The sequence below is a fragment of the Canis lupus genome, chromosome 9 (assembly GCF_003254725.2).
Source record: "Canis lupus dingo isolate Sandy chromosome 9, ASM325472v2, whole genome shotgun sequence".
In the NCBI taxonomy this organism is placed as follows: Eukaryota; Metazoa; Chordata; class Mammalia; order Carnivora; family Canidae; genus Canis; species Canis lupus.
The window spans coordinates 56593074-56619967 of NC_064251.1; the positions used below are offsets into that span (position 1 = coordinate 56593074).

Genomic DNA, 26894 nt, shown 5'->3' on the forward strand with positions numbered 1-26894 from the left:
ATTATGTTACACTAGCATATCTGCCTTTATTGTGTTTGTCATTAGCCTGAATAGAAAGGCCTTTAAAATTGATTTTTTTTTTTAGAAAGCATTTGAATGCATTTTGTTTGGTATTGTGTTTATTCAATAAAGTAATTAGTGCTAAGTGTGAACTGAGACGCGTGGCTTTGGAAGACTTAGGTTCACGGCCTTGGTGAGAGTCATAGTCTGTGTTGGCCCAGAGATGTGCGTGGCTTCAGGATAAGGCTGGCCCAGCTGCCATCACCCTCCACCCCTTTTGCCAGCTGAGAAAGGGAGGCCTGCCCAGAGTCACCCACCAAGCCACTATCACTCCTGAGCTGGACCCAGAGGTATCATCCTGGCCAGGGGTCCAGCTGAGTCAGGCTTACTCATGGGACTCCTGTAGCTGCCCGCAGGCCCCATGGCTACAGCAGTCGTTGCTGGTCTCACACTGGTGGTTTCTGTGGTCAGGACATCCTTAGGATAGGGATCAGACTTGGGTATGTCCCCAACCGCTTGGCGTTCCATCTGTCACCCCTACCTTGGCCGGGCACCAGCTATCAGCTGTTGGGTGCCAGGGTCACTGCATTCCATTGTGGCATAGCCCTGGCGGCCCAGGAGCCCAAGCCCACAATGTCCGGCCCCAGTGGGGACCTGGGTATGTCCCAAATGATGACAACAGGGAAGGATCCTCTGTGTCCTAAGGAAGGTGGAAGTGAGGTGGAGTCCACAGCCTACAGTCAGAGCCACCACTGACTTGCATACTGGCAGCCCTACCTTCTCCCCCCCACCCCCCAACCAGGTGGGTGAGTGGAGGTGAGGCCTACATTGAACCAGTGAGCAGGATTGAGAAAGAGGTCTGGGCATCTGCCTTTGGCTGATGGGTTGGAGGCCTTCCTTAAGACCACAGCATTTCACCAACCAAGAGAGCAAAGCGCGGTGTGTCCTGACTGGCACAGAAACACCTGTATCCTCATGTGGCACGCAGGTCTGCAGAGACAGGGCAGAAATACAGGTCATCTATGTGGACGTGCTGACATAATCCAAACACATTTATCCCTTTAAGTTTGAGACATCCAAACAAAAACTGAGGCATGTGGTTTTCTCCTAAATGTGAAATCACATGTGGGATCACAGGACCTGACTCTGTATCTAAACCAGGGGACAAACTTGCAGGCTCCAGGGCAAGGGGATGGGCAAACAAACCCTCAGAAAGTCACGTAGTTTTTCAGAAACATGCCTAGGCATGCACAGATACGCATACCACAGGGACACAGCAGATAGATGCGAATGCTCATGCACAGAGCCTGCACAGGGATGCATGATGCACACATCCACCTGTCTGAGTGCCCAGCTGCCCTCGGGCATGCTCCTAGTTGGTTAAATGCTATGGTCCCAAGGAGGGCCTCTCCCTCTGGTCACCTCACTCCCTCACTCAGGGCCCATAAGCCAAACCACAGGACAAAACAGCCACCTACTCCATCCAGCCCTGATGGGGGAAGAGAGTATGCCTTGCTGCTACCCTGCCTCTTGAGTCCTCGTTCACCTGTCTCCCCATCTCATTAGCCTTGCCATGATTCCCTCTCCAAATCCAATGTAGTAGTCTGCCCCCAAAGATATCTGGATCCTAATCCTTGGAACCTGGGAACAGTACCTTATTTGGAAAAAAAAAAAAAAAAAAAAAGAGCCTGTACAGATGTGATTACATGAAGTATTTTGAGATGAGGAGATTACCCTGGATTATCCAGGTGGGCCCTAAATGCAACCATAAGCGTCCCAGTAAAGAGAGAGGCCAAGGGAAATTTGACTACAAACAAGAAATAAGGCCATGTGAGGACCTCAGCAGAGAGAGATATTTGGAGATACCATGCTGCTATCTTTGAAGAAGGAAGAAAGAACCCCAGGGCAATGATGGGGATTCTCCCCAAGAACCTCTGGAAGAAGCACAACCCTGCTGACACTTTGATTTTAGCTATGAAAGTGATTTCAGACCTCTGGCCTCCAGAACTATAAAAGAATAAATGTGTATTGTCATAAGATGCCAGTGTGTGATAATTTATTATAGTAGCAATAGGAAACTAATAAAACCCAGTGACCCCGGGAAGAAACACAAAGCCCATTTGTCTCCTAAGAGTTTGATCCTGGAAGACCCAGCACACCCAGGTGGTGCCAGGTGCTGCATGGCTTGGGCCAAGGCAAAGAAACTGTCTCTGTTTCCCGAAGTGGAGCTCAAGCACCAGGCATGCTGGGTGCTGGGGACAGCTCCCACTCCCTTTGCCAGCTAGTGGTGCTCTAGCCAATAGTCCCTTGGGTGCCCTTCTCAGTGGGGGCCTTTCTGGGGTTGGGTAGAGCCTCCATCCTTCCTCCCTCAGCCCACACTGCAGCAAGCTGGTCTCTTCCGGGAACCTGACCCCCAACCTTCTTCTTCTTTTCTTCTTCTTTTTCTTCTTCTTCTTCTCCTTCTTCTTTCTTCTTCTCCTTCTCCTTCTCCTTCTTTCTCCTTCTCCTTCTCCTTTTTTAAAAGACTTTACTTATTTATTTGACAAAGCATGAAAGCACAAGCACGGGGAGCAGCAGGCAGAGGGTGAGGGAGAAGCAGGCTCCCTTTGGAGCAGGGAGCACAATATGGAGCTCAGTCTCAGGACCCTGGGATCATGACCTGAGCCAAAAGCAGATGCTTAGTGGACGGAGCCACCCGGGTGCCCCCTGACCCAGACTTCTAATTGGTAGGCCTGGATCTCAGGCCTATCCTGCCCCCTCAGGGCTGAGGATAGGACAGCTAGAGCTCCAGTATCCCCCCACTACCCCACCCTCCCCCACACCCCCAAGCCTGCCCAAGGGTAAGTGTGCAAGCTGAGGGGTGGATAAGCCTGGGTTTCTTTGGAACCTCAACCCTCCGGCCCCTGACCTTGCAAGGGGAGAAGAGGCCAGGAGGGAGTTTCAAATGTGTGGTGTTGTATGATGCAGTTCAAGTAGTGTGATGCAGACACAGAGGGGTGGACAGGGGCTGGTCAGGCTCCAGACACAGGCCCAGCCAAGTGGTGGGTATAGGCCTAGAACCCTCAAGTCTTCTGGATTCTGGATTCCTGGCAGCATATTCTCTTCCTTGCCTCCCCTGTCCCTGTCCCTGGTGATCCAGAGATCATCATCACAGAGGAGAGATGTAGGTGAGGGACAGCACTCAGAATGGGATCAGCGTGGACACTACCACCCACCAGTGGGCCCACATGGGGCTGGCAGAGGGAAAGGGGACCACCTCCGGTGACCCTCTGTCCCTGGCACAGCCTCAAGCTGGGCATGCTTCTGCCCCACCCACTGTGCACCCCTCTTACCCTGGCTGAGATCTTCCCCCATCTACAGGGTCCTGGTGAAGTGTGGGTGATAGCACCTCAGCCCCCTCAAATGCTTTCAGCTCCCTGGCCCTAGCTAGGCCCCTGCCATAAGACCTGCAGCAGGTAGCTGAACGTGGATGTGAGATGTGACCCATCAATGTGTTAAGAGGCAGAGGTGAGTGAGGGTTATTGCTGGTCTGGGTCTGGGCCTGGAGTTGGGAGCTGGATGTGTTCAGTCAAAGTGAACTCTGCTTCTGTGGCCTCCATCCCTCTCTGGGGACCACGATCTCTGGGAGTGATGCTAATAGGAGCCCTCCTTTGCTCTTCTCCCTCTCAGATAGCCCGGGGGTCAAGGAGCACAGATTGGGAACCAGGTGGCATGTGTTTATTTAGCAAGCAAGGAGGAAGAGTTCCATCAGAAGGACAGCCTGGAGAGCAGCTGGTGGGCTATGTGGTAAGAAGGGTCTCATGGCTCTCTCGGTGTCCGGGTTGGTGGGGACAGCTGGGTGATGTCCTGGTCAGAGGTTGGTGTGAGGGCGACCGGGTGGAGAGAGACAGGGAGTACCTGAAAGGGAGTCAGGGGAATCAAGAGGGCAGCAGTGCTGGTCAGGGGGGACAAAGGCAGGCCTGGGACTCCCTCCCACCAGCACTCTGGCCCCCATCAAGCCCTCCTGAGCCATACTCACCGCGTTCTCATTCACTCATCAATGCACTGGTCTGTAGGGGACAGAGTGGTCAGCATGGGCAGGGGGGTTGGAGTGTGGTTCCCTGACCTACAGGGCCCCTGTTCTTCCTTTGGGCCACCCTGGGCCCCAGCCTGGCCCAGCCACAGAAGATCTGGGGGTCCCCTTCCGGGATAGTACAGCAGAGGGCTGGCTGATGGGGGCGGGGAACTGGGAGAGAGACCTGAGGACGTGCAGACCTGAGTGACACTTCTCCAAAGGAGGCAGGTGAAGCCCAGCCACATGCCTGCTTGGGCATCAGGCCTTCTGCCAGCTTACCTGCTAAGTCTCGACAGCCCCTCAGCCTTGGGCCCCACTGCCTGAAGACAGGGGGCCTCCCAAATCAATGGTGAGCAAGCCCCAGGGCAAAGTGGGAGCTAGCCCAGGACAAGCAGAGGGAGGTGGAGGGAGCCAGGCAAGGAGACAGGAAACCTGGACCCTGGCTATCTGTCAGGGAGGAGCACTTGGGGCCCACGTTGCCGGGTGCCCCACAGACCCCTGGGTACAGCAGACTCTTCCTGAACCCAAAGTGGCTCCCAGGGACTCCAGTGACTGCTGCTGGGGCCCGAGTCTCCCCCTCTCCCCACTTCCCCTTCTCTTCAACTTAGCCAATGATTACCAATGGGGACAGGGAAGATGATGTGGTCTTCCGTGAGGCCTATGGATTTGGCAAACCTGATGAATTCCTTCTTCAGTTCCAGGGGCAGCTCCTTCGTCCTCCCTGTAGTCAAGATGGCCGGTAAGTGGCAGGTGAATGCTCCAAAAATATCATTGAACACATGAAGGGCCTTAGACCCCTTCCTCATGATGGAGGTGGGGGGGTGGTATCTGTGGAGAGATCTCTCTCCCATTTCCCAAGGGCTGTGGGGCGGGGAGCAGGTGGGATGGGCTTATCTTACTCCCCCACAAGCATGAGCAGGAGCCGGGCCCCAGAGGCCATAGTGGGGACCTACCATAGAGGGTGATCTTGAAGTACTCCTGGCTTTTGTAGACTTTCCGGAAGTACACCAAGGCATACTGGTTGTAGTTGGTGGCCACCACTTGCACCAGGTAGCTCTGTACTCCAGGGTAAACTGCAGGGGGGAGGATGGTAAGGGATCAGCCCATCCCGGCCCGGTGGAGGGACCTATTTCTCCCTAACCCTAACCCCCACACCCCCTGGCCGGGCGGTGTCTGTGCAGATCGCCAGGAAGGTCTGTGCCCCTGGAGACCCACCCTGCTCAGGACTCACGCTGAATGTCGCCCAGGCTGAACTGGCCAGGCTGGAAACTTGGGACAAAATCTCTGTTCCAGTAGTCACAGCGCTCATTCCTGTGGAAGCAAGAGATGGGTGGTAAGATGGTGACAGCCTGGCAGTGCTTGGCTTCGGCTCAGGTCACTATCTCAGGATCCTGGGATTGAGCCCCACATCAGGCTCTGCACTCAGCACCAAGTCGGCTTGATATTCTCTCTCCATCTCCCCTTGCCCCTGCCCTTGGTCACGGGTGCACACACATGGGCATGTGTACACACTCTCTCTGTCTCTCTCTCAATAAATACATACGATCTTTTTTTTTTTAAAGGGTGTCAGCCCCTTGTGCCACAAGAGGCCTGCACCCCACCCTACTCCGATGGGTCTGGCTCTTCCCCACTGAGCCTATCCCAGCTTGTCCCTGCCTGCTCTGTCCTGAGCCACCTGACTCTCCTGGCACCTACTGTCCTTCCCCCTTTAGGGCTGTTTCCCCTCAGTGGCCTCCCCTCCATCCTGTCTCCCCAACCCCAGGCATTTGTCCCTTACTCTCATCTTGTGGCTTCCTGCTATAAGCTCTCCTGGGGGATTCACTCTCCAAGGCTCCAGTCGGCTTGATGCCAAGGGACTCCCTTAGCTCTTGGGCCAACTCTGACGTCTCACCTGCGTCTCATCTGGTCCCCTGGCATCCCAGAGCTGATCTCCCCAAACTTGCCCTTCTTCTGTTCCCAGAACCACAAATGCCCTAGCCCCATCCCCCAAGCGCTAGAGCCAGAAAGCCATAGGAGCTGGGTAATCCTCAGTTCCCTCTCTGGGTCCTAATCTGTGCCTGATTCCCCCCTACCCCAGTCATCTCCCACCTGTGACTGGCCAGCCTCCCAGTTGCATCCTCTCATCCCTCTCCCTGTGGCAGCCAGACCTGTTCCTCACCGGACCCCTTTGGTACCGGTGCCTAAAGACCCTGCCACTGTGTCCAACGCCCCCGTCTAGGCTGCTCCTTGGCCCCTGCTCAGGGCAGCTACTTGATGGCATCCTGAAGAAGCAGCTCTGGCAGGCCCTGTCCAGCAGCCGCTGCCACAGATGTTCCCGGCCTCCTTTTGAGGCATGTTGATTCCTCAAGGCCTAGCCTAGAGACCACCTCCCTGGAAGCCCTTGACGAAGCCCTCGGTGGGATTCCAGGCTGGATCCAGGGGCCCTCCCCTCCACTCTAGGACACCTCTGCTCTCTCTGTCTCATTGCCCTGTGACTGTCTGTGTCCATCCCCAGGACTATCGGTGTGTCTGTGCTGAAGGGACCGATAGGCATGGATCTAGAGAATGAAGGAAGGAATAAATGGAGGGGGATCCAGTTCCAAGCAGTAGGATGACCTTTCAGTTTAGGTCACTCCTTGGTACGACATCGGTCTGTCCCTTGGACCCCCAGGGCGGCCCCCACCCCAGGGCCCTTGTGCCCCCCCCAGGAGGCGGTGGCTCTCACCTGAGTAGGGTGGAGGTGACATTGTAGCTCTGGTCATCTTTCAGCTCATAGGTGGTGGTATACATCTTAAGCTGGCCATGTCCTTCTTTCTTTAATATATTCCCTGCTATGCCGATGACGTACCATTTCCCCTGGAACTACAGTGGGTGGGGATGACAGGCAGGCGGAGCCCAGGAACAGCCCCTGGAAGCCCTACTGCTCCGTCCCTGCAGACAGCTCTGGGCAGCCTGGCCAAGGGTCCCTCTAACTGGGCAGCAGGGACCCTGACTGGCCACACAGGCCTGTGGTTATGAAGGCTGCAGGAGCCGGAGGCTACCAGGCCAAGAGGGAGCCCAGAGTCTGGTAGGGATGGGGTGACCCTCGGCGAGTGGCCAGCTGACCTCCCTGATCCTGTTTCTTCATCATGCAGAGAGCCTGAAGCTTTTCCACCTCACTGGACTGTGGGGATTATGGAAGGGAGTGTGGACCTGGGAAGTTCTGCCCTAGTGACCCTTTTGTTGGCGAAGTTGGGGTGGGGATGGGGGCATGAGATGTGCCTTCCATCAGGGGACCCAAGGGCAGGCTGGGCTGAAGCCTGAGCCCATCCTGCCCTGACACGCTCTGCCTCTCCTCCCCTCTGTTATACTCTGCCCTGGGCCTCCCTGCAGCAGGCTGCCCCTCCAGCCCCCTTACCTGGTCATGCTGGAAGTCAGGCTGCAGTGGCACCTTGAGCGGAGGCGGGGCTGGGATCAGACTTGGGGTGGAGTCCTGGGTCTGGACCTGCAAGGACCCCAGCAAGGCAAGGCCCAGCCACAGGAGAACTTGGGTCATGACTTTAGGGCTTAGGAAGCTGGTGTGCCAGATAGCAGCTGAAGAAGAGAAACTAGTGAGAAGGTTGCCCCAGGGGGCCTTATTTATGGTCCCCTAGTCAGTTGCTCATTCCGGGGTGGGGCGATTTATCCTTTGCTAATCCAGAAAGGGTGAAGCAATGGCCAGCAACTCAGGCTGAAACATTTGGCAAGCTCTGACCCTTTCCCTGAGGTCAAGATTATGCAAGATGAGGGGGAGAAAGGCCAGGGAGGGGGGCAGGGATTCCCCAGAGCTCCACACCTCCGCAAGCACAAGGACGCCTTTGTGTGGGATCTGTGGTCTCCAGTCTGGACAAGCTGTCATCCCTGACCAGCCCAAGCCCAGAGTGGGGTAAGTGTGGGGTAAGGCGGGGAGAGGCCCCCTCCCCACACCTGATGAAAGCAGAGAATGCTTCACAGCAACAGAGTACCTGCTACTTCTTGGTTTCCCTCCAGGAACAGGGAGACAGCTGTAAGTACACCTTACTGGCAAGGAAGGGAAGGATGGAGTGTGCCCCACACTCCTGGAGCCCAGATCCTGGCTCTCCCAGGGACCCCACACCAGACCCTGGCCCAGGGTGAGATGTCCCTCTCCCTGCGAAGGCCCCCTGTTCCATGCCCCACTGTCAGGGCTGGACCCAGACCTCAGCTGACACCTGAGGGCTTGGCCCCTCCTGTGGGCCCAGTGGACAGAGACCCCAAGCTGGGCGTGCCAGCCGCAAATGAGACAGCTTGATAAAGCAGAGCTCTGAGGCTGCGATGCCAGCTCCATTTTGCTGGGAAGACCATGAAGGACATGCCCTGGACTGGATGAAACGTGCCGGGGGGCTAGGGCCCAAAGGGAGGGCTCTCTACCCTGTTACTCTGGACCCCAGGTACTCTGGGGTCACAGTGATGGCAAGGACTCATCCTCATCCTTGAGAGAGCAGGTATCAACCATCTGCCATCTCTGGTCAGCCTTGGACTCTGGAGCCCAGGGGCCCAGGCCTAGGCCCCCAGAACTGTTTCTGCCATGGCTGATCTCAGCTTTGTCCTGGAGGGAAGCAGTTTCCTCATGGGGGCCTGGTGGTCTATTGGAGGCAGTGAAGGGGCCCGGCCCCTGGGCAGTGTCCCCTAGAAGTCAGCAGGAGGCCTCACTGGCCTCAGGTGACCTCTGGGACCTCATTACTCCTCCACCTGCTACAGGGGAACCAGCTCCTCTAGTCTGGGCTTTGGGTGGTGGGTCCTGAGGGAAGGAGACTCTGGGAGTCCTGAGATGAGGGGTGAGGGTAGCGTCTACCTCCCCAAACGCCAGGAAGGCCCCCAGAGGATCCCCACCCTCTCAGGCCTGTCAGGGTGATGAAAGAGCAGGAGGTGGAAATGTGCAAACTTTTGGGGTAATGATGCTGCCACCAAAGGCCACATACTCTCTGAAGGCACCAGTGGCCACCCCTGACCCCTCTCATCCCCACTCACAGCCCCAGGAACTCCACTCCTGCTCCTTCTTTGACCTTTAAAGGTATCTTTGGGTTTGCAGTGACTGCTGGATATGAGGGAGGTCAAGCCCCAGAGACTTTTCACTAGGGGAGGGGCAGTGCCTCTCTGTCACTGGATGGAATATTCTAGACTTGAAAAGTCATGAGGTAGAGTGGCCAATGCTCCTTTGGTCTGAATCCATACCCCTGCTCCCCAGGGTATGAAGTGGGGAGGAGGGGTTAGGGCCAGGTCTGCAGCCTGAGCAAACCAGGGCCAGGTGCAAGCAGGGGGAAGGCCCGGCTCCAGAGGCGCCTGGTGGGACCCTGAGTCCCCTAGCTGTTGCCCACCCTTGCCCACCCTTGCCCACCCCACCCCTCCCACAGGCACAAATGGATTCACTTATGTTAACAGCCCCATGTTGGCAAGCCAAGACCTAACATCGCCTAACCCAACTGCAGTTTCGGCTCCGATGTACCCCGCCCCATGTAACCATTCCACATGGAATTTCTGGAACAGCACCCTGGAATTTACTGAGAGACCCCTTCTGTTACCCTAAGGAGGGTGACCTTGCCTAACACAATGGATTCTTTGATAATAATTTCCTTCTTTCTGTTGCCTCTCTACCTTCAAGAAACCTTTCCTTTTCTACAGCTCAACAAAGCTCCTCTCTATTTGCTAGATGGGATGCTGCCTGTATGAGTCATTCAATAAATCCAATTTGATGTTGTAAATTAGCTGAATTTGCGTTGTTTAACAGAGGCCAGGCACACACACAGGGCATCTCTATACAAGGCTGTCTCAGAGTTTGTAAGCAAATCTGGTCTTCTCTTTGTGGTGGCTCCAGGCCTATCGCAGGCCCACTGGTCTTATCTGTCTGTTCTTATCTCTGTGTGGTCCCACCTCAGCTGACACCTGGTGACAGCCACCTCATCACCCCTTCCTTCCCTATCTGCCTCTTCCCCCTGTTGGCCCAGCCCGGGAGCCGAGGGAGAAGTAAGAGGGGGACGAGGCTGTGTCCACGGATATGAGGCTCAGCAGGGTGCAGTGTCCCAGCCATACTCTGGGGATCCAAGGACGGTCATATGACCACGGCTGGGGCAGAGAGGTCAGGCCAAGCTGTGGCTGATCCCAGCCAACAAGATGTGGGCGCTGAGCTGGTTGGAGCTGAGGGGAGGGGATTGGCTGGGTGTGCCCACTGCCCTGGGCCTGAGGAAGGGAGGAGTCCTACAGGGCTGTGGGGAAGAGGGTCAGCTCCAGATGGCACACCCACCTCACAAGCTGAGACTTGGCACTCAGACGAATGGGTAAGCACCATGGTGTGAACCTTCTGTGTGGACTCTGGCCAACTCCAAGGGCTCCATGGTAGACAGAGCCCTGAAGGCCACATTGTCCACTCATGTGAGTCCACAAGTCACGCAGAAGCCTTGGGCCCAAGTCCCTCCTGGGAGAAGCCAGGGCTGGGCCTTCCAAGTCCTGCTGTGGGTCTCTGCAGCAATGGCAGGGACTGTGGCAGGAAGTCGGGACAACTCCCCCACTGTTCCCGCAGGCGGCTCTCCCTGACCCACATGCCCGAGAGCAGAGGCTCCTGGGGACTGCATGGCCTCCGTGGAAGAACAGGCCCCACCTTTGTCTAATCACACAAAATGTACTCTGGCAGTTTTTACATCTGAGGAATCCTGTCTAACCTCCTGGACAGGTTTCTAGAAGTTTGTGAGCAGTGTCTGGTCCAGCCCATAGCTGGGGCAAAAGCAACCCTCTCTCACCTGCTTGAAGGCTGGGATGGACATCCCCAGGAAGGGGGTCACTAGGCTTCTCAGAGCCAGGACCACACCTAGAAGGAGCAGCCAAGCGAGATGCCCCCAGGAGAGCAGTCACAGTAGCAGAAACTCTTGGGGTCCAGAGATGAGCCCTCCTTGGCCACTGCAGGTTGGAACACCCGGAAGGGGAAGGCCTGCTCCTCCATAGCCTTGGCTTAAGTTTCTAGTTTGCAGAAGCAGCTTTCTAGCTCCCAGGCCCCGTCTGTCATGCTAGGACTCACCAAGCAGCCTCAAGGATCTCCTTGCTCCTGCCCCTTCCACCTGGTGGGGACCTTGCTTATGGAAAAGCTCTGAAAGGCAACCCCTCTCTACACCTCCCAAAAACAACTGCTGGGTTCCTCTAGCTGCTGCCCACCCTGCGGAGGTGGGAGTCCTTTGGGCCCTCTGGGCAAGGGCAGCAGGCCCTGCCATTCGAGGTCTCGGCCCAAGGCTGCCTCCTCAGTCTGGCCCTCAGGTACCTGGCCCAAGCATGCCTCCTAGCTGGTGCTCCTGCCTTTCACTCCAGGACCTGGACTCCCATGCAGCCTAGAGGGTCCATGATCACCACAGTGGGGACTGGAGGCCACTGCTCTGGGCAGGGTCTACAGTGGGCACCAGGCATCTAGCAGGTGGTAGATAGACACTGGACTCCCGTAGAGCTGGGCAGGAGGCACCTCTGCCTGGCAGGGTCCTGGCGCTGGGTGAGACCCTGCTCCTCCTTGCTCTGCACCCTTCCTTCCTGGGCTGAAGCCCTGGGAGCCCCAGGAAAGGGCGTCTCTACCTTGGCCATTCCTGCCTCCCCACCCCCCCTTGCTCCCTGCACACCCCGGGCCCTTGGTTGGGCCTCTGTTGGACACCATCCAGGATGGCTCTCTTAAAAGGATGTTTCTCAGGGACACCTGGGTGGCTCAGTGGTTGAGCATCTGCCTTTGGCTCAGGTTGTGATCCTGGGGTCCTGGGATCAAGCCCCGTATCAGGCTCTCTGCAGGGAGCCTGCTTCTCCCTCTGCCTCTGTCTCTGACTCTCTCTGTGTTTCTCATGAATAAATAAATAAAACCTTAAAAAAAAAAAGAAATAGGGATCCCTGGGTGGCGCAGCGGTTTGGCGCCTGCCTTTGGCCCAGGGCGCGATCCTGGAGACCCGGGATCGAATCCCACATCAGGCTCCCGGTGCATGGAGCCTGCTTCTCCCTCTGCCTGTGTCTCTGCCTCTCTCTCTCTCTCTCTGTGACTATCATAAATAAATAAAAAAATTAAAAAATATATATATAAAAAAAATAAAAATAAAAAAAAAAAGAAATAAGAAAAAAAGGCTGGTTCTCCTTTGTACCCTGAGAGCCCGAGATGCATGAGAAAGTGCCCAGGTTCTGGAAGGGGGAAAAGAAAACAAATGTCTGAGAGGTACCTAGCTCTGACGAAGTCCTCCCAGGAGCTCAGGGGGTAGGGACTGCAGCCCTTCGGCCCCTCCGCATTCATCCTGGGCCCCTCCGCATTCATCCCAGGTGGAGGAAGGCCAGGGTCACTGTGGCTCCTCCTCACTCCCTGAGCTTATTTCATATGGGGTGGGGTCTGTGGCTGAGCCTTTTCCTCTGGGGGAGGGGGTCACGAGCAAAGCTGTGACAGGGAAATGACAAGGTTGGCCCCAAAGAAGAGCGTGTCCAGCCTCATACAGGGAAGGGGTCGACTTGGGCCAGTGGAGTGGGGTGAGGGGCCAGGGGGCTGGTGCAGGTTTGGAGGAAATGCCAAGAACATGGGAACCCTCTGTGGCAGCCAGAGCACACAGGGCACAGGTCTGGGTGCCTCTCTCTGGGCCCAGGGTCCTTCGGGTCTTGGGTGGGCACTGGTCTCCCCCCCCCCCGCCCAGGTCAGTGCAGCTGCTGAGTGTCCCTCCTGAATTGCTCAGCCGAGTCTGCCGGGACTGGAGTGTTCTCGGCCCGAACCCCTTGGGTCCCCTGGTACTAGACTGAATGCTTGTGTCATACCACCCCCATCCATTTGTATGTTGAAATCTTTTTTTTTTTTTTTTAAGATTTTACTTATTTATTCATGAGACACAGAGAGAGAGAGGCAGAGACACAGGCAGAGGGAGAAGCAGGCTCCATGCAGGGAGCCCGAAGTGGGACACAATCCGGTGTCTCCAGGATCACACCCCAGGCTGAAGGGGGCACTAAATCGCTGAGCCACCTGGGCTGCCCTGTATGTTGAAATCTAATCCTCAGTGTAGTAGTATTTGGAGGGGGGTTCCTTTGGTAGGTGATTAGATAATGAGAGTGGAGCCTCTGGTGAATGGGATTAGTGCCTTTATAAGAGGCCCCAGAGAGGTCCCTCACCCCTTCTACCATGTGCAGTAAGAAGGCAGCCAGATCCATGAATCAGGAATCCAGTGCTCACCAGACACTGAATCTGTCTGCAACTTGACCTTGGACTCCCCAGCCAGGCTCCAGAGCTGTGAGAGATAAATTAAAACTTTTTTTTGCCTTTCTCTCTCCTGGCCGTTTTGGCAGCTGCTCTTGGTTGGGGCCATCCCTCATTTAAGGCAGGAGGATGGTGGCTGTGAAGAAGATGAAAAAGTCATTGGAGTCAATTAACTCTAGCCTCCAACTCATTATGCAAAGTGGAAAGTATATGCTGGGGTACAAGCAGATTCTGAAAATGATCAGACATGGCAAAGCGATGCGGGTCATCCTCGCCAACAACTGCCCAGCCTTGAGGAAATCTGACATAGAATACTATACCATGTTGGCCAAAACTGGTGTCCATCACTACAGTGGCAATAATATTAAATTGGGCACAGCATGTGGGAAATACAACAGAGTATGCACACTGGCTACCATTGACCCGGGTGATTGTGATACTACTAAAAGCGTGCCATAACAGATGGGTGAAAAGTAAATCATGCAAAATTTTTCTTTAATAAAACTGACCAGAGCTTGTTCTAAAGGAAAAAAAAAAAAAAACATTTTTCTTTTTTTTTTTATTTTTGAGTATAGGGGATCCCTGGGTGGCTCAACGGTTTGGTGTCTGCCTTTGGCCCAGGGTGCGATCCTGGAGTCCCAGGATCGAGTCCCACATCAGGCTCCCGGCATGGAGCCTGCTTCTCCTTCCTCCTGTGTCTCTGCCTCTCTCTCTCATAAATAAATAAATAAATAAATAAATAAATAAATCTTTAAAAAATAAAATAAAATAAAATTTGAGTATAGTTGACACACAATGTTACATTAGTTTCAGGTGTACAACATAGTGATTGGACTAAGTATGCTATGCCCCCCGCAAGCATACTTGCTTGGAGATACTGCTGCTGTGCAATATCAAGGACTATATTCCCTATGATGCACGTGAGAGATAAATTTCTGTTGTTTCTAAGCTACCAAATCTGCAGTATTCTCTTAGGACCGAGATAGCTACCACCCCACACTGCTGGATCTCCACGTCCTGGGCTGACTCCCCCACCCCACCCCTGGAGAGCCCTGTCTTGGGCTACCTTTTCCTCCACATCCTTAAGTCCCCTGCTCAGCTATACCCCTGATCTCTCCACAGCACCCTCTCTGAACAGTGAATTTCCTACTTTTAGCTATCTTCTGATTAGGCTGATTATTTCCCAAACCATCAAATTATTGCAACAAATCACCACAAACTTTTTGTCTTAAATGAACACATTCTGAAGGCCAGAAGTAAAAAATCAGAAGTTCTCTGTGCCAAAATCAAGGTATGGGCAAGGCCACACTCCCTCCTGATGTTCCAGGAGACTGTTCCTCACCTCTTCCAGCTTCTGGTGGCTGCTGGCATTCCTTGGCTGTGGCTCCACTGTTCCAAACTCTGTCTTTGCATCCCCTTCTCCCCTGTGTATCTCACTTGCTTCTTTATTTTTTTAAATTTTTATTTATTTATGATAGTCACAGAGAGAGAGAGAGAGAGAGAGAGGGAGAAGCAGGCTCCATGCACCGGGAGCCCGACGTGGGATTTGATCTCGGGTCTCCAGGATCGCGCCAAAACCACTGCGCCACCCAGGGATCCCTCACGTGCTTCTTTAAAGAGCACACGTGTGGTGACACACTGGGCCCACCTGGAAAATCTGGGATGACTTTCTCCCATCCAAGTTCCAACTCATTTGGAATAAGAGGTGAAGGACAGAAAATGAGAGAAGCAAAAGAAGGGAAAAACCAATCATTAGTTTTGAATGCTTGTCTTCTACTATTAAAATATTGGTCAGTTGTGAAAATAATTTTCTTCTTCTCTTGAAAATTTGAAAACCGAATGCACTCTGTGTCAGATTACGAATCAGGAATTAGAATACTGCCAATCTTCAAAAGAGGAAAAAAATCTGGGCCATAAAAAGAAAAAAAATAGCTTTATTTGCTTTTGAAGAGAATAATGTACACATTTAATTTTTTAAAAAATATTTTATTTGAGAGAGAGAGAGCACAAGCAGGGAGAGGGGCAGAGGGAGAGGGAGAAGCAGACTCTCTGTGGAGCAGGGAGCCCCATGTAGGACTCAATCCCAGGACCCTGGGATCATGATCTGAGGCAAAGGCAGATGCTTAACCAACTGAGCTACCCAGGTGCCCCTGTACACATTTAATTTATACACTTTGAAAATCGGATGTTAGCACATTAACCATTAAGGCATTTTGAAAAAGTAGTAATAAAGAAAAAAAATCTTTATTTTAATCACAGCTGCAAAAACTTTTTTTTCCAAATAAAGGTACATTTACAGGTTCCAGGAATTAGAAAATGATTATATCGTTTGTGGGGGGTGCAGTTTTCAATCTGCCAAAGTCCCCTTGACCCACTCAGACCCTTTCTTCTCACACCCCAGGCCCTATCTGTTGTGTGCCTCATACCACATATCTGCTTACAAAGGGACTTGGGTTCACTGGTCCTGGGCAGTCTGGCCTGTGTGCGCAGCTGCGGTTGAGCTGCTAAAAGAGCTCCTCATCTCGCCAGCAGAGGGGCTTCAGAGCTCTGCTTTGTCCCACACAGGGCTTCTGGGTGCCCTGGAAGGTGCTGTGGTTGCAATGCGGGAGCCCGGCCTTCTTCTGGTGTCTCCTTCTTGTGCTGCCTCACAATGCTCCCCTTCCTGCATGGCTAAGGGCTCCCACGAAGTCCCAAGTGTACACCAAGTGTTTTCTTGAGGGGGCGTGTGCCGTATTAGGAGCAGTGGGAAGTAGGTCTCCCAGAGGGCCTTGGGGTCCTTCCCCTCCCTGACTGGAGCCTCTCCCCTTCTATCTATGAATTATCCCTACTAGGAGCGGAGTGGGGAGGGAGCTGCTTCTCCAGCTCCTGCCGAGAGAGGCCTATTTTAAAGTCGTGGGGAAGATGGAGGGCTGACTCTGACCTTGGAGATTATGGACTAGAGTTAGACTATTGCCAAGAAAAGTGAAGGCAGCTGGCTGGCTCAGCTGCTGCTGAAGAGAGAAGAGAGGGGGCAGTGGCCCAAGAGAGGCTGCTGCTCCAAGTAGGCAAGGAGGGGTGACCAGTCTTCTTTCTGTTGTCTCTCTGCAACCCAAGTGGGCCTTGATCAGGATCTATTTGTGTGTGTGTGTGTGTGTGTGTGTGTGTGTGTTGTTTTTAAAAGATTTTATTTATTGGAGAGAGAGAGAGCGCGTGTGCATGCATGCACACAGAATCAGGGGTGAAGGCAGAGGGAGAAACAGACTATCCACTGAGCAGGGAGCCTTACTCGCAGGATCCCAACCCCATGATCCCGGAGATCATAACTGGAGCCGAAGGCAGATGCTCAACCATCTGAGCCCTTATCCAGGTGCCTCGAGTAGGATCTATTTGAAAAGCAATCATAGCTGAACAGGAGCCTGGACATTTTGAAGAGCGCTCTCTCTGCCAGACAACCAGATGTAGCTGAAGCCAAAGCTGAATACCTGGCTAGGTTCACAACAAACAATGGACACGCCTAGTCTCAAGTGTGTGCTTTATTTATTTATTTATTTATTTATTTTTAAGATTTTTTATTTATTTACGACAGACACAGAGACAGAGAGAGAGAGAGGCAGAGACACAGACAGAGGGAGAAGCAAGCCCCGTGCAGGGAGCCTGACATGGGACTTGATCCCTGGTCTCCAGGATCATGCCCCGGGCGGAAAGTGGCACTAAACCTCTGGGCCACCGGGGCTCCCCTATTTATTTATTTTTTAAAATATTTTATTTATTTATGAGGGACACAGAGAGAGAGAGGCAGAGACACAGGCAGAGGGAGAAGCAGGCTCCATGCAGGAAGCCTGACGTGGGACTCAATCCTGGGACTCCAGGATCACACCCTGATGGCAGCACTAAACCGCTGAGCCACCCAGGCTGCCCAAGTGTGCGCTTTAGAATAGAGAAAGGCTGCAAAGTCATGAGAAAAGTGTCCTGAGTAAAAGTTTAGAAAAGAAAACATGGAATACAAAGAAAATAGAATGAGAACATGAAGACAAGAAATTAATAGAAACCAAGTTACAATAGGAATATCAAAGTAAAAAAAAAACTGAGGTTCCCTGGGCATTAAGTAAGGCTCCTTGTTCATTGCTGCCCAGAAACAGGAGGCCCCTGGCTGCAATGAAACAAGAAAGAAACAGTGTAGGGACAGAGGGCAGTGAGACTGCCCTAATATCCTGCCTAATCTTGACCAAAAGGACCGAAGGAAAATTCTGCCAGGTATTTTGGTGGAGGTGCTGGTCGCTGAGTTTCCATTCCATAGTTGGCAAAGGTGGAGCAGCTGCCAGGCACGCAAAAAAAGAGGAGTCTCTAAGGCACAAGACTCTCTAGCCTCTAGTCTGTCCCCATTCATTTTTCCATTAAATCCTTACACATCTCAATGCAGGAGATACTGCTCATTATTCTTGTTTTATAGATGGGGAAACAGGTTGGAAAAGGTGGAAAACAGCTGATGGTTCTCCCCCCCCCCACCCCCCACCCCCTGCAGTGCTGTGCAGGCAACAGGCTGCGCTGTAAGCAGGTCACAGGCGCCAAGGCTCCAGGGCGCACCGGCCAAGGTGGCTGGGGAAGCTGACGCAGCAGGGCTGTCGCCCACCCAGACAGCCCCTCCGGCTAAGCCAACACGGCCCCCCGCCCCCCGCCAGGAGCCTCCGTGTGCACACGGACGACACGGACTGGCTGGAGCAAATGTCTAAAGGGCGAGTGAACCTCAAGTGGCCTCAGTTTCCCCAACTGTAAAACGGGGCCGGTTGCCCGCAGTCCCTCAATGCTGCGGTTTCCAGGGACCCACTCCCGGGTGCTCGCCCTGAACCCCCGGGCCGGCGCCTGCAGCCGCAACCCACCCAGGGGCGAGGGGGGAGAGGCTTCTGCGGTCCCCTCCAAGCCCCCCGCCTGGCCCCGGCCCCCATCCCCAGGAGGGCAACCCTGAGAAAGCAAAGGTCGCTTCGGTAGTCCCCCCGGGTCACCTGCTTCCCCGAAGCCGTCGTCCTCGCCTTCCGCGCCCGCCTCCACCGGCAAGCCCAGGTCCCCGACATTGCGGGCCCTCCGCGACGAGGGAACGCGGCGACCGTCGAGGGGACAGCGGGCGCCGGGCGGAAGGCGGAGCGGCTGGAAGGCGCGCTGGGCGCGGGGGAACCGCCTCCCGGCCCCGGGTCGGCCCGACAGTAACCCCGCCCGCACCCCGTCAGGCCCCGCCCGCCACGCCCCGAGCTCTCGCACGTCCCGCGGCGCCCAGCGAGCCGAGCTCCGTCGCCGCCCCGCGGTGTCACTCCTCTACCCGCCCACGACCTGGCCGGTCCTTGGATCTCCGCCTTTCCCGGAATCCCGCTCCTCTGCCGGCCTTCGGGCGGAGCCATCCGGGGCTGCCCGCCAAGAAGCCCAGGTGTGGGGGGCCTGGGCCGTCAGCCACGGCGAGCGAGCCCCGCAGAGGGGCGGGGACAGCCTGGCACCTGCCCTCGGCCCGTCCTGCGGCGGGGACCTGCGCCTCCGCGTGGGCGAAATCTGAGACACGTGGTCACTAAGGCCCCCTTGTGTGCATGGAAAATTTTATGGTTCGGGACACAGAAGAAACAGTGCAGCGGCGCGGGAGGGCAGAAAGAGCCCTAGTCCTGGCCCCAGGCTGGGCCGGCGGTTCCGCGGCTCTCCCGGACCCATGCTGGGACCCTTTCCCAGCCATTCTGAAGGGCTCAGTCTCTTTCCATTGGGTGCATGAGGTAGAAGTTAATAAACACACATTCCGGACGACGCTGAGACCCAAAGTCCACACGGCGGGTTCCTGCCCTGGGCCCCGGGTCACCACCGAGAGCGGTTACATCGCGTGTTCAGAAGCCGGGCATTTAGCGACTCCCAGATATCCCAGAGTGTTTCTGTGGCTCTGACGAGTGCGGGGAAACTGGGCGCCCGGGACGCACGCCCGGTCCCTCCGGGGCTGTTCTTCCCCCCTCGGCGTCACTGTCACCCCTGGCAACCCCCCGGCGACGGAGCCCCGCCCCTTTAAGGGGAGCCTCTCCCCGGCGGTCTTCGTTTCGCGCGCCCGCCTGCGGCTCCGGCGGAGCGAACATGGCCCAGGTCGCGCGGGCGCTGTGGCCGGTCCGGTACGCTCTGGCCTGGAGGCTGGGCGGTCGCCTCCCGCCCGGACTCCCCGCGCACAGTCGGGCCGGCTTCGCGGGAGCGGCAGGAGGCCAGGGCCCCGCTGCCACCGCCCGCAAGGGGAGCCCGCGGCTGCTGGGAGCGGCGGCGCTGGCCCTGGGGGGCGTCCTGGGGCTGTACCACACCGCGCGGTGGCACCTGCGCGCCCAGCACCTCCGCGCCCAGCGCCCCGCCGCGCAGGTAAGGCCGGGCCGCGCCGAGCCGCGGGCTGCGCTCAGCGCCGAACTCGGGACTTCTGGTGGGGTCGGGTATCCCCTCTTCCGTCCGTCCGTGACCTTGGGCAAGGGACTTGGTTTTAGGTCTCTGAGCACTTAGCGTCCTCATCTGTGCAATGGGGTCGCCGTTGATGCCAGCTAGCTAGTATTGCTGTCTTTGTCTTAAGGTGGTTTTCTTTTCTTTTCTTTTTAAGATTTTATTTATTTATTTATTTATTTATTTATTTATTTATTTATTTATTTATTTATGAGAGAGAGAGAGAGAGAGAGAGAAGCAGGCTTCGTGCAGGGAGCCCGACACGGGACTCGATCTCGAGTCCCCAGGATCAAGCCCTGGGCCAAAGGCGGGCGCTAAACCCCTGAGCCACCCAGGGATCCCCTTAAGGTGGTTTTCTATCGTGTTTTCAGACCTTTTTAATGGAAAGATTTGGAGGTTACAAGAAAGGGAAAGAAAGCCTCCTTCAGAGTTCATTACTTTCTAAACATTTTGTCTTTTGGAAAGTAATAAACATTCCCTAAACCCTCCCACTATCTTCGCATCATAAGGTTATGCATTCGTTTATTAGTGTTAATATTTTTAGGGAACACACGACCCCTGGATTCTCTGGATTCTAGGCCCTGAGACAGAGAACCAATGACCCCTAGATTACAGGCCCTGAGACAGAGAGTGGCAAGGAGGTGTCCACTAGCTGGGTGGTGGTCCAGGTGCCCTTGCAGCCATCCATACACAGCACCAAAATGACCACCATCCACCCACAGGTGCCCCTTCCCTGGGCCCAGAGCAATAGGGTGGTAGGAGGGGAGTGGGATTCTCTGTATCTCCCTGCCCACCACCATGGTCCAGCTTCAGTGTCCCATCTGAACAGTGAGGGAGGGGGACTGCTTCTGTGGCATGCATGCATGCATTTATTATTTATTTGTTTGTTTGTTTATTTATTTATTTATTTATTTATATTATTTATTTGAGAGAGAAAGAAAGCATCAGTAGGGAGAGGGGCAGAGGGAGAAGCAGGCTCCCCGCTGAGCAGGGAACCCAATGTGGGGCTTGATCCCAGGACCCTGGAATCATGACCAGAGCTGAAGACAGATGCTTAACCAACTGAGCCACCCAGGGACCCCTGTTGTGGCTTTTTTTTTTTTTTTTTTTTTTTATGATAGTCACAGAGAGAGAGAGAGAGGCAGAGACACAGGCAGAGGGAGAAGCAGGCTCCATGCACTGGGAGCCCGACGTGGGATTCGATCCCGGGTCTCCAGGATCGTGCCCTGGGCCAAAGGCAGGCACCAAACTGCTGCGCCACCCAGGGATCCCCCTGTTGTGGCTTTTAAACATGAATATGTAGCAAGCTTACCTGGGGCTTACCTGCTGAACTCACAGATCCAGGCCCAAGGCCCACATACAACCCTCCCCACCTTGGAGATTTGAGGTAGACCCTGCTCCGGCAAATGCTGGGCTCTGTCCCCTTACCCAGACGTCCCTTGGGTGGAGGGAGTGGGGGTGGGTCCTCCAAGTTGAAACAATTGCCCTGCATCTTGAGTGGCACACTGGAGATGTATGATATGGTCTTGGGACAGTAGATGAGGAGAGGGATGCCTGGGTGGCTCAGTGGTTAAGCGTCTGCCTTTGCTTATAGAATTCTGGGATCGAGTCCCGCATCGGGCTCCTGCATTGAAGCCTGCTTCTCCTCCCTCTACCTGTGTCTCTACCTCTCTTTGTTGTCTCTCATAAATAAATAAATAAAATCTTTTAAAAGGGAAAAAAAAAAAAAAAAAGGAGGAGAGGTGTCTGATGTTGAACAGAGACCGGAAGATTCATCCATCTTACCATATACTTCCTGCCTGAGGGGGGTGTGGTATGAGCTCTCTGCCACCTACCCCACCCCCCTCACCATTCCTTCTGAGGGTCTCAAGGTCATCCTCAGAGACTCCCTTGGGAGAAGTTTGCTTAAGGGTGGGGGCCTGGGCACCAGGCTTCAGATGCCCCCCTCCCTCTGCTCCCCACCCAGCTCTCCCTGTCCAGTCGCCTGCAGCTGACCCTGTACCAGTACAAAACATGCCCCTTCTGCAGCAAGGTCCGTGCCTTCCTCGATTTCCACGCCCTGCCCTACCAGGTGGTGGAAGTGAACCCCGTGCGCAGGGCCGAGATCAAGTTCTCCTCCTACAGAAAGGTGCCCATCCTGCTGGCCCAGGAAGGAGAGAGCTTGGTGAGCCTCAGGGAGCAACCCCCTGTGTCCTGGCTTGTCCTGGGGTACCCCCGAGTCAGGCCCTGCTCTGCAACTCTAGAAGAATGTGGACTCTTTGGGCCTCGCTGAGGATTATGAACCAGCTGGGCCTAAGGGAGGCAGAGCATCACAGAGGTCAACAGTGTAAGCTCTGAAATCAGGGCGGCCTGGGCTCAAGGTGGGGCTCTGCCTCTCCCTGGTTACATGACTTGGGGCCAGTCACTTAGCCTCTCTGAGCTTGCTTCTTCGTTAATTAACAGAGGACCATAGTGCTTGGCTCCTAGGGTGTAGCTTCTAGAGTCCACCCTGCCCCTCAGTGCCTGGGAGGGCAGGCAGGTGAGTGGGCAGGGCCCAGACGTTAGGTCCTCCCTAAACCCTCCTTCCCATTAGCCACACTTGGGTCTCCCTTACTCAGGATGGGTCTGAGGGGGTGGGCAGGGACTAGGCTCAGTGGGCATCGATTTTGGGGGGATGAACCCCCAGGGATGGACAAACAATGCCAGGGTTCCACCCAATCAATTTCCTTGAATGCCTGGTGTTTATTTTTAAAGAACCCTGATGATCCTGCTGGTGGCCAGGCAACCCCTGCCCACTCCCCCAATTTAAACCAACCTCTTGTCCTCCAGCAACAACTGAACGATTCCTCTGTCATCATCAGTGCTCTCAAGACCTACCTGGTGTCGGGGTAAGGAGCCCCTCAGAGGCCCAGGCTGGCACTACATTTTGTCCCTTTTATCCCCTGGGAAGCCTTGCCTGGGTCCCTCCGGGGAAGCAGGGTGGGGCTGCTGCAGGATTGTTTCTACTCTGAGAGCCCCCTTCTCTCCTCTGTACATCTTGCTCTGTCAGGGAAGTGCTTCTGGTATTTGCCCCAAGCCCCGCTTGCTGCAGGACCTCCTCTGGCACCACCAGAGGGCAGAAAGCTTCTGTTGGCTTGGTCCTGGTTCTGCCCCAGAGCTGGTCCGGTCAGGGTAGATATCTACCCTGAGCCGGTGACAGCTCAGCCTCCCAGAGGAGGACCTAGTTGGGGTGAGACTCTGGATGTCTCCCAAAGGCAGCCCCTGGAAGACATTATCACCTACTATCCACCCATGAAGGCTGTGAACGACCAGGGAAAGGAAGTGACTGAATTCTGCAACAAGTATTGGCTCATGCTAGATGAGAAAGAGGCCCAGCACCTGTATGGTGGGAAGGAGGCGAGGACGTAAGTGAGGCTGGGGCAGGTCCCAGGAGGTGGCGGGATCAGGGTCTTCCCGGGTAGGGGTGGGAGTGGGGACAGACTGAGCGAGACACTGTGAGCAGGAAACAGTGTGGGAAGGAAGACCAGGAGACCCCTGGGACCACAGCCCCTTAAGGAACTCCTGCTCAGGCCTCAGCTTCCCGTCCATACTCTGCATGGTGTAGACAGTGCACCTGCTCCCACACCTCCCAGGCCCTGGCTTGACAGCCCACCTGGCCTGTCCTCTGTCCCCCTCTCTGTCCTCCCGCCTTGTCCACAGGGAGGAGATGAAGTGGCGGCAGTGGGCAGATGACTGGCTGGTGCACCTGATCTCTCCCAACGTGTACCGCACTCCTGCTGAGGCCCTGGCTTCCTTTGACTACATTGTCAGGGAGGGCAAGTTCGGGGCAGTGGAAGGTGCCGTGGCCAAGTACATGGGTGCAGCTGCCATGTACTTCATCAGCAAGCGGCTCAAGAGCAGGTGATGGTGCCTGTGTGCGTGTGCGTGTGTGTACGCGCCTGGGGGCCCACTGTCCCTGAGCCCCTCATATAAGCTGAGCCAGGACTCAAAGTCAGAACTCCCAGTTGCCTCCACCACCCCAGGGGAAGCAGACTGGCCTAGATGCCTGCTTTATGCCTTTTTCTGCTCTTTTCTCTGTGTCGGGTCTCTTGTCCATTGGTCTTGGCCTCCCCGTCTGGGGCAGATGATAACTGATTTTTGCAGTGCCCCTCAGGGGAGCAGCCCTGGCTCCCTAGCCTTCCTGTTTTCCCAACCTGGGCTGAGGGTTGGAGTTCCCCTGATGGACTTTTCCCTCTACACCTAGGCATCACCTCCAGGATGACGTTCGTGAGGACCTCTATGAGGCTGCCGACAAGTGGGTGGCAGCCGTGGGCAAAGACCGACCCTTCATGGGGGGCCAGAAGCCAAACCTGGCTGATCTGGTGAGTGTGGTGGTGGCAGGGGGTGCCCAGACTTGAGGGACCTGTTTGGGCGGAGGAAGCCCACATGTAGGCAATACCTATATCTCACAGCATTCCCACTCTGGAGGCACCTGGCTCCACACAAGGAACTGTCTTGCTTCACATAACTGACAGGTTCAGGGTGGGGGTGGAGGGTTGGCTTCAGGCCCAGCTGGATCTAGAGGCTCAAGGGATATTACCAGGGCTCAGCCTCACCTGTTGCATCTCAACCCCTTGGAGTTGGCTTTAGCCTGAGGCAGACCTGGGTCCCATGCTCCATGCTTACACCCCACAAAAGTCTGGGGACACTGTCTTGTTGGCCTGGCTTCAATGCCAAGCCTTGAAGCAATTCTTCAAGTCAGGGTGGAATATGTTGATTGCCAGGTCCAAATCTTAGAGCTGGGTGGTGGGGTCCCCGATCCTCAAATCTCAGGACCTAAGAGTGGGGTCAGACATTTTTCCAAAGGAAATTCTGGAGGTGGGGTTTGTTGCCCAGATAGGGAGTGTGGGTGCAGGGTAGGCAAAAACCTATAGAAATCCCACACTCTTCACCCAAAGCCCCAGTGAGCCCTCTCAGAGAGGAGGGTGATGGGCCCCAGGGCACACAGCTGGCGGAGGACAGGGCAGTGTGGACACCCACTCTGTACCCACCCGCAGGCAGTGTATGGTGTGCTGCGTGTGATGGAGGGCCTGGAGGCCTTCGATGACCTGATGCGTCATACCCGCATCCAGCCCTGGTACCTGCGTGTGGAGAAGGCCATTGCTGAGGCCCCCCAGTGACCCGAGTGTCCTCAGGGAGGCAGCAGAAGAAACACCGGCTGCCGGAGACCAGGACTGCTGGGTCAGCACTTGGTGCTGTGCTGTGGTGGAGGGTGGGGGTGGGGGTGGGGGTGGGCGTGATCATTCTGCCTCTTGCCCACCCCCAGCCCTCCAGCCCCCTCGATTCTCACACCAGACATATCCCCTGAGGGCCACAGGAGGCTACTCCTCAGCCCAGGTGGCTGACCTACCCCTGCCCCTATCCGGGGCCTCCCTGCTCTTCAGCTCTTCTCTGGGACTCTCAGGGGCTGCTCTGTCCACAGAGGAAGCGGGAACAGTCTGGCTTTAGAAGATTTCATCCCTGGCTCCTCCTGGTTCCTGCCCTTCCCAGGTTCCCCTGGGACTACGTGTCACGTTTGCAATAAAGTAAGGTTTGCTGCTGCCTTGGTGGTGGTGGTGTTGTCCTGGGGGTTTGTGCCGGAGTGCTGCGTGTGACTGCTGGTTAACAGAGGCTTCAGAACGAGGCCATGCCCAGCCCTGGTCGTAGCTGCTGTTTGTCCGGTGCCTACTGGGTGTCAGGCCTGGGGTGAAGGACTTTGCAGGCTTTGTGTCACATAGACCTTGGGACACCAGGATAAGCAGCCAAGAGGCTTGAGATGTGCCAGGGTGCAGGTCCAGTTCTGCCCCTCACTTACTGTGGAACTCTGGGCAGTGACACCCTCTCTGAGCCTCCATGTCCTCATCTGTCAAATGGGCATAATGATAGCCTCCACCTCAAGGGGAAATTGCAAGGGTTTGAATAAGAGAAGGACGCCCCTCTCGGAGCAGGGCCTAGAGTGGCTTCAGTCCCAGCCCTGGGACAAGGGTAGGGGGCCCTGGGACAGGGGTCTATAGGGAAAAGCCAGCTCTGGGAGCCAGGGGGGCAATAAGTAGAGTCCCATTCTGAGCAGAGCGCCCTGGTCAGGGGGTGCCATTCCCCTGGTTCTGGTAGATGAAGAACGCAGTGGTCTCCAGAGGCCTGACAGGTGGCCAGTGGACCAAACTACTCACTGGGCTCTCTGACTCCCCCAGACCTCTCAGGAGAGTCTGATAATTTTCTTTTCTTTCTTTCTTTCTTTTTAAGATTTTATTTATTTATTTGACAGAGAGAGAGCACAAATCACAGGAGGGGCCAAAGCAGGTTCCCTGTGGGGCTCGATCTTGGGACTCTGGGATCATGATCTGAGCTGAAGGCTGACACTTAACCAACTGAGCCACCCGGACACCCATATTCTCTTCATTTTTTTAAAACCTGAAAATAATTAATGTCCCTTGTGATGGCAAACACTCAGATAAGGTAGAGGGATGGTGAGTACTCTGGAGGCAGATAGCCTAATGTTTGGAAGCAGCTGCCTCAGTTTCTCTTGCAGAAACAGTCTGCTATCTGTTCTCATACCCATCGTGGGCTTCTGTCTGTGTCAGCACATGTCACGCCAGCTCTGTCACAGCTTCAGAGGGCTCCTCTGTATGGATGCGCTGTAGCCCACCAGCCAGGCCAGGGGGAGCACCAACCTGGTCCCCTTCCTGTCTCCCTGGGAGTGTCTCTCCTGTGGGAGGAAGCAGCCAGGGCCTGAGGCCACATCAGTCTGTGGCATGAGGAGCCACGGAGGCCACCTCCAAGAGCCACCCTTGTGTCCAGACACGGTCCCCCTGAGTCAGGCCTTAAGTCCTGAAAGGCCTTTGCTCCAGGGACCTGGCATGGCCTGTGGATCCCAGAGCCTCCCTCCGCCAGATAGGAACTGGGCCAGCAGCGCTATGGGTCCCCCAGGGAGGGCCTTCCCTGCATCCCTGTGCCCCTTCCCTTCTCTTTGCAGATACCTGTTCGTGACCCCGTGGCCAGGGGAGGGTCTCACCACCCTGTGCTCCCTGCCCCTCTTGCTCCGACCAGTGATCATGTCTCCCAGCCTGGCTTTCCCGCCAAGGCCTGGTCTGGCTAAAGAGGCTTGGGTGCAGGCCAGGCCCCAGTCATCTACCTTCTCCCTATTTTCACAGACTGAGAGATTTTTTCTGTCTCTGCATCTTGCAGAGGAGAATCCATTGGTGGCAGAGCCATGCTGGAGATAGGGACCTGACT

The 26894-nt window shown here is 55.3% G+C and overlaps 3 protein-coding genes and 1 long non-coding RNA gene across 7 annotated transcripts; 3 read left to right on the plus strand and 1 right to left on the minus strand.

Annotated features, from left to right (window-relative positions):
- Positions 1-3700: 3700 nt before the first annotated feature.
- LCN2 (lipocalin 2) lies at positions 3701-10334 on the minus strand. Of its 2 annotated transcripts, none has more exons than XM_035721108.2 (7): positions 10311-10334; positions 7431-7606; positions 6759-6895; positions 5286-5365; positions 5008-5127; positions 4674-4775; positions 3701-3897 (listed from the first exon to the last, which is right to left on the minus strand). In XM_035721108.2, exons 2-7 carry the CDS (start codon positions 7566-7568, stop codon positions 3851-3853), a joined length of 624 nt encoding a protein of 207 aa, XP_035577001.1. In that variant the 5' UTR covers positions 7569-7606; positions 10311-10334; the 3' UTR covers positions 3701-3850. The 2 variants fall into 2 exon arrangements, with proteins under 2 accessions (XP_035577001.1, XP_035576999.1); XM_035721106.2 differs by lacking the exon at positions 10311-10334 and adding an exon at positions 4019-4049.
- LOC125755778 (uncharacterized) lies at positions 7556-9771 on the plus strand. Its single transcript, XR_007413088.1, has 2 exons — positions 7556-8057; positions 9424-9771. It is a non-coding gene; the product is annotated as an uncharacterized LOC125755778 (long non-coding RNA).
- Positions 10335-13319: 2985 nt separating the features above from the next.
- LOC112677261 (60S ribosomal protein L30-like) lies at positions 13320-13709 on the plus strand. Its single transcript, XM_035721109.1, has one exon. It carries the CDS (start codon positions 13380-13382, stop codon positions 13707-13709), a length of 330 nt encoding a protein of 109 aa, XP_035577002.1. The 5' UTR covers positions 13320-13379.
- A 5572-nt stretch (positions 13710-19281) lies between these two features.
- On the plus strand, positions 19282-25224 carry PTGES2 (prostaglandin E synthase 2). 3 transcript variants are annotated; one of them, XR_003146944.3, is made up of 8 exons: positions 19282-19592; positions 21631-21828; positions 22473-22531; positions 22898-23047; positions 23343-23543; positions 23887-24004; positions 24680-24863; positions 25105-25224. XR_003146944.3 is itself a non-coding variant. In XM_025475283.3 (7 exons), the coding sequence occupies exons 1-7, from the start codon at positions 19323-19325 to the stop codon at positions 24800-24802; spliced, it is 1119 nt and encodes a 372-aa protein (XP_025331068.1). In that variant the 5' UTR covers positions 19282-19322; the 3' UTR covers positions 24803-25224. The 3 variants fall into 3 exon arrangements, 2 of the variants coding, with proteins under 2 accessions (XP_025331068.1, XP_025331069.1); XM_025475283.3 differs by having other exon boundaries at positions 24680-25224; XM_025475284.3 differs by having other exon boundaries at positions 19293-19592; positions 21736-21828; positions 24680-25224.
- Positions 25225-26894: the final 1670 nt, after the last annotated feature.

Coding starts and splice junctions, on each gene's coding strand:
- LOC112677261 (XM_035721109.1), top strand. CDS start 13,380: ATGGTGGCTGTGAAGAAGATGAAAAAGTCATTGGAGTCAATTAACTCT.
- LCN2 (XM_035721108.2), bottom strand. CDS start 7,568: ATGACCCAAGTTCTCCTGTGGCTGGGCCTTGCCTTGCTGGGGTCCTTG. Junction 6,896..7,430: donor CTGACTTCCAGCATGACCAG/GTAAGGGGGCTG, acceptor CACCCACTGTAG/TTCCAGGGGAAATGGTACGT. Junction 5,366..6,758: donor GTCACCTCCACCCTACTCAG/GTGAGAGCCACC, acceptor TTGCTTCCACAG/GAATGAGCGCTGTGACTACT.
- PTGES2 (XM_025475283.3), top strand. CDS start 19,323: ATGGCCCAGGTCGCGCGGGCGCTGTGGCCGGTCCGGTACGCTCTGGCC. Junction 19,593..21,630: donor CCCAGCGCCCCGCCGCGCAG/GTAAGGCCGGGC, acceptor CTCCCCACCCAG/CTCTCCCTGTCCAGTCGCCT. Junction 23,048..23,342: donor GGTGGGAAGGAGGCGAGGAC/GTAAGTGAGGCT, acceptor CCTTGTCCACAG/GGAGGAGATGAAGTGGCGGC.